The sequence below is a fragment of the Pediculus humanus genome, genomic scaffold (genome assembly GCF_000006295.1).
Source record: "Pediculus humanus corporis 1103172108260 genomic scaffold, whole genome shotgun sequence".
In the NCBI taxonomy this organism is placed as follows: domain Eukaryota; kingdom Metazoa; phylum Arthropoda; class Insecta; order Psocodea; family Pediculidae; genus Pediculus; species Pediculus humanus.
The window spans coordinates 863,275-879,150 of NW_002987829.1; the positions used below are offsets into that span (position 1 = coordinate 863,275).

General features: G+C 31.3%; 2 protein-coding genes across 2 annotated transcripts; one reads left to right on the forward strand and one right to left on the reverse strand.

Annotated features, from left to right (window-relative positions):
• Positions 1–703: 703 nt before the first annotated feature.
• Positions 704–5,504, reverse strand: Phum_PHUM492490 (biotin protein ligase, putative; the record flags this gene model as incomplete). Its single annotated transcript, XM_002430611.1, has 16 exons — positions 704–783; positions 966–1,093; positions 1,164–1,398; positions 1,499–1,613; positions 1,705–1,871; positions 2,114–2,243; positions 2,350–2,535; positions 2,634–2,858; positions 2,982–3,153; positions 3,405–3,544; positions 3,621–3,819; positions 3,892–4,273; positions 4,386–4,574; positions 4,651–4,740; positions 4,803–5,151; positions 5,244–5,504. 16 exons carry the CDS (start codon positions 5,502–5,504, stop codon positions 704–706), a joined length of 3,048 nt encoding a protein of 1,015 aa, XP_002430656.1.
• Positions 5,505–6,373: 869 nt separating this feature from the next.
• Positions 6,374–10,286, forward strand: Phum_PHUM492500 (leucine rich repeat-containing protein, putative; the record flags this gene model as incomplete). Its single annotated transcript, XM_002430612.1, has 7 exons — positions 6,374–6,575; positions 7,223–7,317; positions 7,538–7,792; positions 7,896–8,059; positions 8,164–8,280; positions 8,839–8,977; positions 9,066–10,286. The coding sequence occupies 7 exons, from the start codon at positions 6,374–6,376 to the stop codon at positions 10,284–10,286; spliced, it is 2,193 nt and encodes a 730-aa protein (XP_002430657.1).
• Positions 10,287–15,876: the final 5,590 nt, after the last annotated feature.

Below are 15,876 nucleotides of genomic sequence, written 5' to 3' on the forward strand. Positions count from 1 at the left end.
GGTTTTTCAAAAATATTCCTGAGGTTTCTACCCTTCTACCTTTCTTTAGTGAAAAATTTGATCTGATGCATCAGAAAAACATAAGATCCAAGGAGGTATAAAGTAAAATAAAATAAAAAATGAATAAAAATAAAAAAAAATGCAACATTGGGTTCCCGCGAAAATAAAATGTATACAAGGTCGTCCTACTTAAAGTAAAACGTAAACAATGGCGTCCTTGGTGAAAAAAACGTGACCATGAAAATTTTCACAAAATTGAAATTTAAAACTAATGGCCTTGGAATCAAGGTCGTCCTACTTAGAATAAATCGTAAACGTTGGATTTTCGCGCTCAAGGTCATTTTTAACTAAAAACATCGAAAAATTTCCTCCGATGTATCCGTAAAACATAATATCCAAGGAGGTATAAAATAAAATAAAATAAAACATTCGCAATATCGCAAAATTTTTTTTTTAATTAATTTATTTTTTTTTTAAAATAATAACAAATAATAAATAAATAAATATTTATTTATTTATATAAATATATAAAATTTAAATAAATAAAAAAAAAACAAATCGATATGTTTAAAAATAAATAAATCAGACTTGAAAATATATTTTAAAAAAAAAAAAAATATTTTTTAGGATTCAATAAAATAAAATAAAAAAAATTTCAACTACGTCATAAACCCCTACCCCGCCCCTTTCCCCTCCTTTTTCCCTATTTTCTATTATCAATATCATCATCATCAGGAATAAAACCCATTTCAACAACCAACAACCCCAACAACCTCCTTTCCTCTCATTTAAACTAATTTTTCTACACCATCAAATTTTTCAATAACGACAAACGGAAATAAAACAAGCGAACGAGCGAGTAAGCAAACAAACAACAAACAAACAACAATTTTTTTTTTTTTTTGTTCATTTTTATTTAATAAATTTGGGTGCTATCAAACCCTCCATCATGTCGAAGGAATTACCATCCGGATGTACGGCAAACGTTTGACCCTTTGAATCTTTGACTTTTAAAAAACCAAATTCGTCGATTCCCAATATCACGACTTGTTTTATTTCTCCAAACGAATCTAATATTCTCACGTTGGCACCGCTGGAAAAAAAAATAAAACGATAAGAAATCAGTTCTGGGTACCCCTCCCCCCTCCTCCTACGTCACGTACCCGTGTAACCAATATTTGTAATAAAGATTTTCCGCGTATTTTATATCATCCTCTTCGTCGATCTTGTCCAAAATCTCTTCGAGTTTGTTAAATATTTTCGCGAGTAATTTTTCCCGGGTTAATTTTTTCAATTTTTTTTTTGCCCCACTCCCCCCATTTTCCCCTCTATTGTAATCCTCGATTAATTTATTCAAACACGTCGTTGGCATTTCGTTGTCCAAATTTATTCCGCATCCTGCAAAAAATTAATCAACGTTTTTCAATTTCGCCATCACCGAGTATCATTATCATTATCATCATCATCATTATTATTATTATTATTATTATTAGTTTACCAATGTTACATATTATTTTCGTTTTCGTTGTGAAACACGTGACTATCAATCCTCCTATTTTTATACTTGATTTTACGTACAAATCGTTCGGCCATTTTAAATGAAGATCGAATGCCTGAAAAATGGCGAACGTACGAAATTAAAACAAAAACGACGTTCGTTTGTCGCAAAACAAACAAACAAACGGAAACAAACAAAAAACAAACTTTTTCATAATCTTTTCCCATTTCAGCGAGTGATGATGCGATGGCGGCGGATACGACGTGTTGAAAAACCGAAGGATGCCTTCCCATGTACGACTCGGATGAAAAATGTACCTGAAGACTGAACATGGCACAACCCGGAGGACTCAACCATTGATTCGACGTTCTTCCTACAAACAAATCAATGTCAAAATCACTTCCGGTAGCAGACGAAGACAAAATATCGGAGCCATCTTAACATATCAACGATAATAATAATAATACAGGTAATAATAACAAAACTACGACAATAATTTGACAAACTACAAAAATTTTCGGTTTCGTGCAGCAGCAACAGCAGCAACAGCCAAAAAAAAAAAAGAAAGGGGAGGGGGGGGCATGCCATGCCGTGCCATGCCTAGACTTTACAAACCTTTACCGGAAGTTTGTTGCGAAGGCACAACAGCAAAACCGTGTTCCAATTCTCCGTTGACCAAATCCATCGAACTTCCCAAAACTTCCGAATATATCATCAAACGTCCCAAACTCGTCGTTTCCAGGTTCTGCTCCAGGAATGAATGAATGAATGAATGAATAAAAAAATTTTCTTTAAATTCTTTTCTTTGCCGTAAATCAAAATTTAAAAAAAAAAAAATTAGAGGATCAAACCTCGAAATATTCGACGGTTGAAAAATCTCTCGGACACGAATGTATCAAAACGGGAAGAAAATCGGCCGTGGCTCCCGTTGGAGGCGTTTCTCCCTTTTTGCAAAATTTCAATTTCATCGTTTCCAATTTCAAAACGCCATTTTCCAACAAACGAGATTTTATTTTATCTAAAAATTTTAATTTCGCCTGCAAACAATAATAATAATAATAATTTTATTTTCTTTCCATTTCACCCCCCCCCCCCAAAAGCCGGTGCGACACCCCACCTCCCCAAAAAACCTAACCTCGTGAACCCCTAAAAAATAAGCTGTCGTGTATGTGAGAGAACCGGAACCGGAACCCATTTTATCATTATTATCACTTCCGTTGATCCCTCCTCCGCTCACGTCCATACCCAAATGAGTCGATAATATATCTTTGATTATTTCTTTTCTCGTCACCGAACTTTTTTGCAATTCCTCATCGTCTTCGTCGTCGCCACTCGCCGAAGGATCCAATTCTAAATGTACCTGTTGGAACAGAAGAAGAAGAGAAAACGTTATTCATTTCCTTCAATAATGTTTCACTACCCGTTTTTCTTTTTTTTCCACAGTGATCCCGGGAAATGTAAAGAATGTTGATCGATTGCATACCTGAGAAAATACCGCACAACCTCCGGGTGATGGAAAATAAGCAAAAAGTAAACTTGGAGTTTGCCACGTTTCTTCGACTCCCAAAACTTGAACGTGTAAAGTGTGCGAGACGCCATTACTATCGATAACTTCGACCGATGATGGAGTTTGCGGTACTGGACTTATTCTGTCTCTGTAAAATGTTAGTCGTGAACGAAAAAAAAAAAAAAAAGCAACAAACGAAAGGAAAAAGAAGAAAAAAACGTTAATTAGTTAATTCATTCACACGGAAGTCATTTTTCCATAGACCGGAAGTAATTAAAAAAAAAAAAAGAATTGAATGACTGAATGTAAGTCACGTGGTGGTGATGGTGGTGATAGTAATGGTGGAAGAAACACCAACGAAAAACCTTTTTTTTTCTTTCTGCTTTTTTAATCACTTACTTATCACTACTTGACGTTTCATCCGAATCCCCGGAAAATTTCGTTCTCGACGGTGAATTTTGATAACAGAAAACGTGATGCATTAAACGAACTCTCTGCCATTTGCTGTAGGAAAAACGTACCAATTCTCGTTCTCGAACCTTGAAAAAAAAATTTAAACATAGACATATACATCGAAAGAATTTTCATCGAGAAAAAATGATTAGGAAAACTAACTTCGGCCGTTCTAAATGTTGGAAGAAGAGAATGTAAAAAGGAAGAACAGAGACAAAGTAATTTTCCTCCTTGTATTAAATAAGAAGTTAACAAAATGTCGACTTGTTGTGACACGTTTCCGCAAATAACCAACAAAAAACAATTCGGAGCCCAAATACCGTTTAAAAGTTGTGCTTCTCCAATACTATAAATTGTGTACCTGAAAAAAAAAAAAGAAAAAATGATAAAAAAAACTTTTAACAGAAAATTTAAAATTATTTTTTGGATTTACTTGTGCTTGTGTAATGTTTCGCTTAGAACATTTTTTATGTTGTCTGTTGTCGATGGACTTTCCGCGTAAATCAATACGTTTGGCGGTTTAGTTTTTCCAGAGGTTATGGATCGAACTGAAAGGGTACTCGCAGAACCCAAAGAATAGAGAGACGAAAATGTATTTTTCCTCACACCAGACGAGTCATGTTTTGAAGGAGTTGATTGAGTGCTGTTTTCTTCATGAGATCTTTGTATCGTTTCAGATGTTGGTATCACAGTGGTAACTTTGGTGTCTGTTTCATTTTTTTCAATTTTTCCTGGTAAACTTTCCACCCTTGGTTTTTTTTCACATTCTTTAATCTCTTCTTTTTTAATATCATTATTACAACATGGAATGTCAACTGGATTAGAGTTTAATAATTTGAGAGCTGTCAAATATGAAAAATATTTTTAAAAAAAAAAAAAATTTTTCAATTCGATGACATTTTATTTTGTCTTCTGATAATTATTAACCTTTATTTCCAGGTGTGATAGATGTTGAAATATCATCAGGAACTAGTACGGATGAACCTTCCGATGTTAGAGTTGCACATTGTGAAAAACTTTGTAACAATTCCATTTGATTTTTGTAAATCGTTTGTGATGCTTCCAGACTTAACTGTCTGCTCGACCAATCATTTGCAATTGAGTCTTCGGCAAACACTAAGTAAAGAATTGAAGAAAGAACGCTAAGTAGAACACTATGTAAATTTCAATCGAAAATAACTCTAAAACTCACATGAAAAAGTGTGCGATTCTACTGATGGAGATTTCATCACATTTATTGCGTCTTTCACGACTAGACATGGATTTCCTTCTACCTCTATCGCTAAAATAAATAATTATAATGTTAATAATAATAATAATAATAATTCAAGGTGGTTTTTAAACCTTGAATATAAGAATGCTGCATACTTTGAATTCTGTTTATTTCGAAAACATGGTCTATTAATATCGGATTTGATAAAAATAACGATGAGATTTTTGTTAAGTTATCAATATCGCTTTCGACGATAATACCCAAATGCCCATCGGCTCTCCATGCTCTAGGTATTCCTATTTGCCACAAGTTGTAAGAATAAGCATTTGATAAATGAGAATTATCTGAATTTTCAGAACTTTCAGCTTCCAATAATATAAATAATTTTGGATCTTTTAAAATGACACCCTTTTTTCTCATTTTAATAGGAAACGGACTTCCATCCGTTATTGTTATCCAATTATTAACTTTAACAATTTGCTAAAAGAAAATAATTTTATTAATTTTACTTTCAAAAATGAAAAGAAATTTCATAGTGCTTTAAAACAAGTTAAAATTAAATTGTGTTTTACTTGAGGAAATAATGCACATGATCTTGTATTTCCAGCAAAATGCAATACTTCTTCTATCATGGCCCTTTGTCTGTTAACACAATATAAAGAAGATGTTGTCATTACGAGCATTTGTTCATCAGATTCATTTTTCCAATCTGGAATTTTGTAAAATACAATGCTGGCTTGATTTTTAACAAACTGATTGATTTTAGTTCTCAATGATCCAAATCTCCTCGATTGCATCCATGTTGCTGCCGCATAAAATACGGTCAGCAACATTCCTAGACTTAAATAATAAATAATAATAATAATCATGATAAAAGTTATCAACTTTGATATTTAAAATATTTCGAAACGTGTAAAACTTTACAGGAGAGAGGACAAAGTTAAAACTCGTGTAATTTTTGAATGGTTGGTTGGAAAACAGACAATCATAAAAGAAAGTAAAAAACAAGGGGGAGAAACACAAAAAAACAGGTGAAAAGTAATAATAAGTACCTTAATAAAAATCAACACTCAAAACTTTCAACTTTTAACAAGTAGACCCAAAAATAAAATCGATATTTCAATTAAAATTGAAATTGTCAAAGAGAATAAAAATCATTATCGTTTATAATAATATATATTTTAATTTAAGTTTTTTTTATATTTCGCGTAGAGTTTTTTTTTCACCGTACGATAAGTGCAATATCATTTCGATGAAAATATCAATCGACCAGATTTTTTATTTTGTCGCTGATTAGTAGCAACCTTGTAAAATGGCGGTAAGTTAGTCCCACGATGGCAAAATACACTTATATATTTTTTTCCAACGTCACATCATCATTTTGTAGTTTTATTGCTTTTGATTTGTAAGGTGTATCGAGTCTCGTGAGTTTTTATTTTCGTTTTTAAATTTGTTCAAACGATTTAACAAATTAATTTGAAAATATATTGTTATTAAGAGGGGGAAAGTTGTCGACATTCGAAGAAAGTGGTTGATTAAACCTCGTTTTTATAGTTTTTTGTATGGGTTATAATTATAGTGCGTTAATTTTTTTTTTTTTTTTTTTTTTTTTTTTTTTTATTACAATAGTTTAAATGCAATGCCACATTAAATAATAATAATAATTCAAAAAAAAAAAAAAAAAAAAACTTTTTATGAGAAAATGAATGAAAAAAATGCTGGTTTGGAAATAAATGAATCTAATGACAAACCCTCAGTACCGAGGGTGCTTCCTTCTTGTCTTCGTAATGGGAGCAACAATAATAATACTAATCCCGTTGTTAAAAATTCAAGAGTTTCATTTCCGGATGATGAACGTGATCTCGTTACTGGTTATTTAGAACCTGAAAATCCCTGGGACGTGGGTGAGTATTCAATGATTTTTATTTACTTTTCTTTTCGCACATATACACACACACACACACAGTAGTGCATCCTTATAATTTCTCGCTTGATTAGTTCAAGGTCGATTATTATTATTATTAATTACGCTTAGCGACACACAAAATGGGAAGAATAGGTCTTGACGTTTACGATTTTTCGGGAAAAATTTATTATGGCCGTGACTTGTTTTTTAACATTGAGAAGTTGGTGACAAATAAAATTTAATTTTGTGATGGCCTTTTTTTTTTTTTTTTTTTTTTCACTTTTAGTGTCATCAGTTTTTAATTTTAATTTTATAGTTTGAAGGATTATTACATATTATTATTATTATTATTATTTAAACAAACAATAAGTCTGCTTTACAAAATCAAAAAAAACAACGACAACAACTTGAAAAAATTTTATTTGTTTTTGATACATAATAACATCCGACATAATCAAATAAAAAAAAAAAAAAAGTTTGTTCAAAATCATTGAACCTTACAATTGACAAAACAAACATTTAAAACAATTCCTTTATAATCTTTTTTTAGTTTCCCCCCCCCCTCTTTAAATCGTATGAAAATTCTATTTTGTTTTTATTCGAAATAAATGTTTTCGATATTAAAATAAATTTATTTGTTTTCAGGTCCTGTGTCACCAGAAGATTTAGTGAGTTTATATGAAGAATCATGTGAAAAACATGGAACTAAACCATTGGAACAAGTTGTAAACCAGTTAAAAGTAATAATAATAATAATAATAATTCATATGATAAAATATTCGATAATATCGTTTAATATTTAAAAAACACCAAACTTTTTTTAATTTCTACTTTATTACATAATTAATTATTTATACATATATCTATTTAATCTACTTAAAATGTTTTAGTTTTAGTTTAAAAAAATCAATAAGTATTGAAAATATTAATCGTTTTTTGTTTTCAAATTTCCATTTTTAGGTTTGTTACCAAACGTGTCCAGATTTAGACGTGTCAGCATCGTTGGATTTGGCATCGTTGGAAGCATTAGAAGCAATACTTCGACGAGTTCGTTTTCAAAATCTTCGAATTAATTCATTAGAGCTTAACGACGATGCAGCCGTTGCATTATTCGACATGATTGAATATTACGAAAGTACAAATACTTTGAGTATTTCATGTGTTAGCGGTTTAGGACCCAGAAGTTGGCAAGCTTGTTCGAGGTTAATTAAAAAAGTCAGTAATATTATTATTATTCGATTGATTTATACAACCTTTTTTATTATTTTTCCCCATCTCATTCGAAATGTTTTGTAATTTTTTTTGATTTATTTTTCAGGCTCATTCGTTAGAAGAATTAAATGTTAAAGGGACTCCATTAAACGAACAGGTTATGATGGTATTTTGTAAAGCTTTAAAAGTGGGATCACAACTCACATCGCTACAACTTGGTCACTGTAATATAAATGGCCGGTGTTTGACTGTTTTAACGGATGCTTTAAGGTTTTTGCTGTTGTTAAAATTATCCATATTAATTAACAACGTGGGGGAAAATGAATTTGACACGTGTGTAAAACGTTTTTTTTTTTTTTTTTTTTTTTATCCAGGTGTAATACCAGTTTGCAAGCTTTAACTTTATCTAATAATGATTTGACTTCTAAAGATGCAATACAATTGGCTTCTTTGCTAAGAGTTAACACTACTCTTAGATTTCTCGATATAAGGTAAAGCATCATCATCATCATCATTACTACTACTAATACTAATACTAATACTGTTTGTTTGTTTTAAATTGCATGATTTGAATCATTATTATTATTATTTATTATCGTTCGAGTTATTATTAATCTTTTGTACCGTAGCAAATGTGATCGAATCGTTTGAAATTTTATTGGATTAAAAAAAAAAAAAGGAGGAAGGAAACAAACGCAAGGTCAAACGATTAATAAATAAATAAATAAATAAAAATATATTGCTTTTGTAATAAAATCGATGGGGGGGGAGAAGGGGAAAGTAAGAAAGAAAAAAATGTGTGTGTGTGTGTTGAAATCAAAGGCGGGGCTGTAAGGTCTTTAACGACCGCAAAAGTTATTTTTAAAATTTAAAAAAAAAAAAAAAAAAAAATTTATATTTTTAATAATTACCATCTGTTTTTTTTAATTTACAACTCTTATATAAACGTCGGGAGCTTCTCGATTGTGTAATAAAATTAAATTATTATTATTATTATTATTATTATCATCATCACGTCTTTGAAAAATAAGAATTTGTTTGATTTTTAGCAATAATTCGATTCAAGATAACGGATGCGGATATATTTGCGTTAGTTTAATGCAACAGAAAGCTGAGGGTTTGGAAGCATTGGTGTTGTGGAACACGGAACTCACGAGCAAATCGGGTTTTCACTTGTCCGGATTATTGGTACGGAGGTCAGATTTTGATATTATTCAAAGACGTGACAAAAAACACAAAACCTGCCAACACGTTTTTTCCGCCATTTTCTTTTCAGAGTTCGTTTTGTCCCATAAAAACGTTAAACATTGGTCAGAACGACATCGGCACGGCGGGAATGTTGGCGATGAAGTCGGCGCTGATAAACAATCGTTCTCTCCAGCAGTTGGGCGTGCAAGCGGCTCAAATCGATTCCGAGGGGATTTTGGTCATAGCGGAAGCCCTGGAAAAAAATTCGTGCATTCAAAGGATCGACGTGAGGAGTAACGCGATCGGAACGAAAGGATTAACGGTACTCAAGAAGATACTGAACGACGGGAGTACAGTTCATCGCATAGACCTCGACGATTCCCAGGAAAATCCGGAGGATCAAAAGTTGATCGATGACATACGGGAATGTTGCAGGCTCAACGAAGCACGATTTCGTGTCAAGGAAGAGCTTGAAAATTCAAAGAGTTTTTTTTGTTCCCGGAAAATATCGCTCACGTGCGAGACATTCATGAGACACCAGTTGGAAAGTGGGAAAACGGGAGATTTGTTGGGGGAACCCAAACGTTCGGGACGGTTGAGGAGTCCGGAACCGAGTCCCATTCCGAGTCCGGCATCGAGTCCCCTTCCCAGTCCCTCGAGAAATCGTTTCAGGGTATCACGCGTGTCGGAATCCTCGTCGTCTGGTTCGTCATCGATTTCGCCCTCGTCGCCGGTGACGTCGTCACGCTTTCGCGTGACCGTCGTCGAACCCTCGACCGTACACGCGGATAATAATTCACCTCAAATCGGTTTTAAAATTCCAACTCCGCCGCCACCGGTGGAAGAACCGCAAATCGGGGAAAAACGATTAGTGGGTAGTGGTTGTTGTGTAGTGGGAGAAAAAGAAAAAAAACCGCCGGAAATTCAAATTCAAGAACCGTCGAACGTGAGGCAAACGATCGACGAAGAAGATTGCAGAAAAAGAAAAGTTTCGGTTTTTCCCACGGCTCCCCAAATCGGTTTGGAAAAACTCATGGGAATTTTTCAAAAACCCACGTCGATTTTTAATTCTTTGCCCGGGGACAAGAAACAAGAAAACGTTGGTCCCCCACAAAGACCCGATCCGAATTTTTCCGCGGAAGGTGATAAAACGAACGGTCCGAATGACGGAAATGACGTCAACGTCGGTGACGACGATTGTTGGGAATGGAATTGGTCAACGGACAAAGAAAATTCAAAATCGTCGGCGGAAACGGAAATGAAAAAAGAAATAACTCAAAGCGACGATGATTCTTCTTCGGCTTTTTGATGATGGTGGTGGAAAAGAGGAAAAGAACAGAAATGGTAAATCCAATAAATAATAATAATAATGATGATGATAATGATGATGATAAATTTTTTCATTCATTCATTTTATTTTTTTCTTTCTTTCAGGTATTCACAACGTAAGTTCGTTTGAAAGTTACCACAAAATGGCTGTTAAGGTAAAAAAAAAAAAAAAAATAATGATAATAAATACCTGATTCAGGTTCAGTTTATTTTATATATATAACCCGGAAAAATTTGATAATTTTGAAGAAAAAAAAAATGTTTTCGTTTGATTTTCTTTTTATATATATATAAAAAGTTATTTATTTAAATTTCGATTCCTACGACTGGAAAATTTTGAAAATTTCGGTCACGTGATATAAACTTTAGTATTAAAACTTTTCTTTTTTTGTTTTTTTTTTTGTTTTTTTTTTTTTCGAGGAAATTGTCGTCGGGATTTTAATTATTTGTTAATTAATTAATTAATTAATTTTTATTTTTATTTGTAAAAGAAAAAGAAGCTTTTGAACGCTTTTAAATCGATGCTGGGTGGGATTAATTCGAATGTAGAAAAATTGTGTGTAGATATGTGTGTGCATGCGTGTGCGTGCGTGTGCGTGCGTGTATAAACGCGTATATAAATATGTGGATAGCATCACGCCATAATTGAATATTCCTCATACCTTAATACATTTTTTGTGTATTATTTTTCTTTTCTCTATCTCTCTCTCTCTCTTGCTATCTCGCTATCTATCTGTCTTTTTCTCTCTCTCTCTCTCTCTCTCTTGCTATCTCGCTATCTATCTGTCTTTTTCTCTCTCTCTCTCTCTCTCTCTCTCTCTCTCTCTCTCTCTCTCTCTCTCTCTCTCTCTCTCTCTCCGTCGCAAAAATTCGCGTAGGTTGTGTCGAATCATCTGCTAAAAATAAGCAGACGAATTTTTTCCCCGGTAGGAAAGGTGGAAATGGGAGGAGGCGAAGGGGAAAGGGAAGGGGAAAGGGGGAGTCGACGATTTTACTTTTCTTACGATTCTTCGCCTATTTGACCTTTGACCTTCCATCCTCGAAAGGGTGGTAGGTGGCAGGTGAAAAAGTCAGTCACATCAAGCGAAGATCTCACACTTTAAGTTTCGGGAAAATTTTATTATTATTATTATTATTATTATTATTATTATTATTATTATTATCATCATCATCATCATCATCATCATCGTAGATTGTAATAAATTAACGAGTGCGTGCGAATGCGTGTATGTGCGTGTGTGTGCGTATGTAAGTGCGTTTGTGCGCGTCCGTCCGTTGCATTCGTTCGATATAAAAAAGGACGAAAAGTTTAATAATATAGTTTTTATTATATCTATTTTTGCTATTTTTAAAAAAAAAAAAAAAAGTTTTTATTCTCTATGACTAACCAATTAATTAATAATAATTTTAAATATGCTTCGAGACCAAAACAAATTTTTCGATTTGAAAATTTTATAAATATATATATATATATATATATATATATATATGGTCTAGTCTGTGCCTTCGATATCTAAAAAAAAAAAAAAAAAAGTGTGCGTGTGCGTGTGAAAGTGCGTGCGTTACAGAATGAATGAGAGAATGGGTGTGCGAAAGAATACGTTTTGGGCGTTCGCACTCGGATTTATTATTATTATTATTATTATTATTATATTTTTAAATAGGAAAAATTTTCTCGGCGAATTTTCTTTCTTTTTCTCTCTCTCTCTCTCTCTTTCTCAGTTGGTTGTACGCTTTTGTCTTATGTTTTGTTTGTTGACATATATATTTGTGGTCGTTGCACGTGTGAGGTGCACGTGTGTGAAATAAATTTAAAAAAGATAAAAAAAAAAACGCTTATTTTATTCGCGAAATGTATATATATAATCTTTAGTATTATTATCATTATTATTATTATTATTATTAATTGTTGTTGTTGTTTTTTTTTTTTCTTTCTCGTCGGTTGGCAATAATTCAAATTTTTTTTCGGGGAGGAAAGAAAAAAAAATACGTTGATTTTTATATATAATATGGAAACTTCTCCCCACCCCCGCCCCCTTCCTCTCCCCCACTGTTTCCCTATGGAATATTAACGGTAATAATGATGATGATGATGATATTTTCGAGATGGAAAATGTTCGTGCTTGGAGTAGAGGAAGAGGGGAATATATGTTTAAATAAAAAAAAAAAAGAATTTCGAGAATCGAATCGAAAATAACGGTTTTTTTGTTTGTTGTTGTTGTTGTTGTTGCCGTCGCCATTACCCGCGCGAAAGCTTCTCTCTCTCTCTCTCTCTCTCTCTCTCGTTTTAAATCTGGATTTATCATCCATTCCCGAATGATTTTATTATTATTATTATCATCATCACGTTTATTTTCTTGCATTTATACAAATCTTTCGTTATTATTATTATTATTATTATTATTATTATTATTATTATTATTATTATTATTATTATTAATAATGTTTTATTTTTAACCGTTTGATTGTGTTGGCGTGAGTGTCGCGTTGTAAATTTAATGTTGTGACGTCACTTTCGCACACTCCTATATTATAATAATATTTGAATTTAAATTTCCTTTTTATGTTTGTTGTCATGTGTAGGCTTTTCAACCCTTTCCCTTTCACCTCACCCCCGCCCCTTCCCCCCGGGAAAAGAAATTTTTTGTGATTGTAAACCAAAAATTTAGGGGAAATTATTTTCTGTCGTTTTTTTGTACTTAAAAATTTGTTAGAAAAAAAAAAAGAAAAAAAATGAAAATTATTTTCCTATTTATGAAATTTCTTACGACGCCACTGATGAAATACGCGTCGCGTTATATAATAGTAAAAAAAAAAAAATGTCGACAATATTAATGATAATGATAATAGTTATATTAATAATTATTGCATTTAGTTTTTACTTTTTTTTTTTTTTTTTTTGATTTGAACGTTCGCGAACGATTCGAATTTAAAAATTTGAAATTTCGCGCGAAATTTTTTTTTCGAGTCGAGGAAGTTCGCGATTGATCACGTGGTTTGTTTGTTTGTTTTTTTTTTTTTTTTTGGAAAAAAAAGTACTTTTTTAATATTTCATCCGAATTTTTCTCCGAATTGAACTGAATTTTTTTTTTTTTTTACTTCCTCCCCTCCCTCCCCCCGAACCGAAAATAATTTTCGTACGCGTATGTATAATAGTAGTTTAAACGCGCGCGTTCGATTACGTCACCGATGACGTAATCGGCGTAACGAACTTTGTTTTTTAATTCTTCGCGTAATAATATTTCACCGGTAAAAAAGGTGGGTGGGAGGGAGGAAGGAAGGAAAGGAAAAGAGGGGGAAACAAATTTTCTCGCCGATTCGTTACTCGTAAAATTTAAATTTCGAGAATTCCGTTGAGGATTTCCCCTCCCCTCCTTCTTTTCCCTCCCTCCCTCCCTCTTTCGATTCCGGGAATTTCGATGCCGACGACGAATTACTTAAAATTACACTTATTATCATCATTATTATAGATTCGAGAACGACATATCTCTTTCCCCTTCCCCTTCTCAATTGTTAATAATAATAATAATAATAATAATAGTAATAATAATAATAATTACAATCTCAGGTTCGTATAACTACATTTATTTCATATAAATATCGCGTTTATTTTATCTATGCTTTCTTTTCTCCGCCCCCTTATTCTCCTTCTCATTCTTTTCGTATTTCTCTCTCTCTCTCTCTCTCTCTCTCTCTTTTTTTCCCATCTTTTCAACTCTTTCCATTTCCATTTCTCCCTTCCCCCTCTCTTTCCCCCTCCCCCTCCCCTGTCACTCTTTTCTTCCTCCCTCTAATTTCTCATCGTCGTCGTCGTCGTCGTCGTTACTGTTTTTAATTAATTGAATAAATAGATAATTAATGATCATCATTATCATTATCATTATTATTATTTTACTTCTTTATTCGTTTGCTTTTGCTTTAACTAATTTAACGGTTTTTATTATTACTATTATTATTATTATTATTATTAATGTTAAATATGTTATATTTACGGCCATATTAACTTTGTTTGTTCGTTTGTTTTTTAATTTTAATTTTAATTTTAAACAAATGAAAAATTATATGTACAAAAAAAATAAAATAAATAAATAAATAAATGTTGATTAATAATAATAATAATAATAATGATAATGATCAATCACTTATTATTATTATTATTATTACTTTGTTTAATTTTATTAATAAAAAGAAGGTTTTATTTTTATGTATGTATATTTTCACTCATGCGTAAGTTATTAGTTGATTTTTTAATAATTATTTTTTCTAAAAAAAAAAAAAAAATAATAAAATAAAATAGAAAAAAAGAAAAATCGGTGCCAATCGGTGTATTATTAATAATAATAATAATAATAATAATGATGATGATGATGATGATGGACGAAAAATTGATTGTTATGTACGCTCGACGAATACATATAAATTATGTACCTATGTTTTGGTAATAAAATAAATTTTTTATCAACATCAACATCATCATCATTGTTATTATTATCATTATCATTATTAATAATTTATATTGTAAATAATAAAATGACTAAAAACTATTTCCGTTAATAAATGATAACAAATATATATATATATTTATTAATAAATAAATAATTAAATAAAGAAAGGAAAATTTTGTTAACACGTTGTAAAATTAATTGTAATAATAATAATAATAATAATAATAATAATAATGATAATGAGGAGTCGAAAGTAAAAATTATTATTATTATTATTATTATTATTATTAATGTTAAAAAGTGTACAAAAAAAAAAAATATTATTAGGTTTGTGATGAGAAAAAAAAAAAGGAAGAATTGTAATTTATTGATTTTTTTTGAAAAATAATTTCTCTCCGTTGTTTTTAATTTATTCCTATCGTTCTTTATTTAATCGTTCCGTACGGTACGACCGTCAGAACCCGACTGAGTATAAAAAATTTTTACATTTACTTTTTATATGTCAGTGTTGCCAACTTAATTTTTTTTTTTTTTTTTTTATCGGTGGAAGGGGAGGAAATCGGTTAATTATAAAATGTATTTCCAAGAAAAAAAAAAAAAAAAAAAAAAAGGAGATAACGAAACATTTTTCAAGGTTAAATTAAAATTGTTGATCGAGATTTGAGATAAAAAAATTTTTTTTTTTTTTTGGTTTTTTTTTTTTTTTTTTTACTGTCGTCGTTTTTTAAAATGGATTCGCGATTGAAAAATACAATAAAAAAATAAAAAAAGGAGTAAGAAATTAAAATATGTATTTCCACTAGGAGAAATAAAATGAGAGAAAATGTTGGAAAATTTTTTTTTTTTTTTTTTTTAGAGGATGAAAGAAAACCGGGACGCAAGCAGGTAAAATTTTAAAAACGATCGATGTCGTTTCATGCGTGCTACAGCTTTTCTGTCGGATAAAATAAAAAAATAAAAAAGGAAAGAGAAAAACAAAAAAAGAAAATCGTTTCATTCCATGGGAAAAATAAAAATTCGTTATGATTCTTTTTTATTATTTTTTTTTTTTTTTTAACGACTCCTGTTGCTTCTCTCTCTCTCTCTCTCTATTTTTTTTCCCTCTTTTTATTATTATTATTAAAG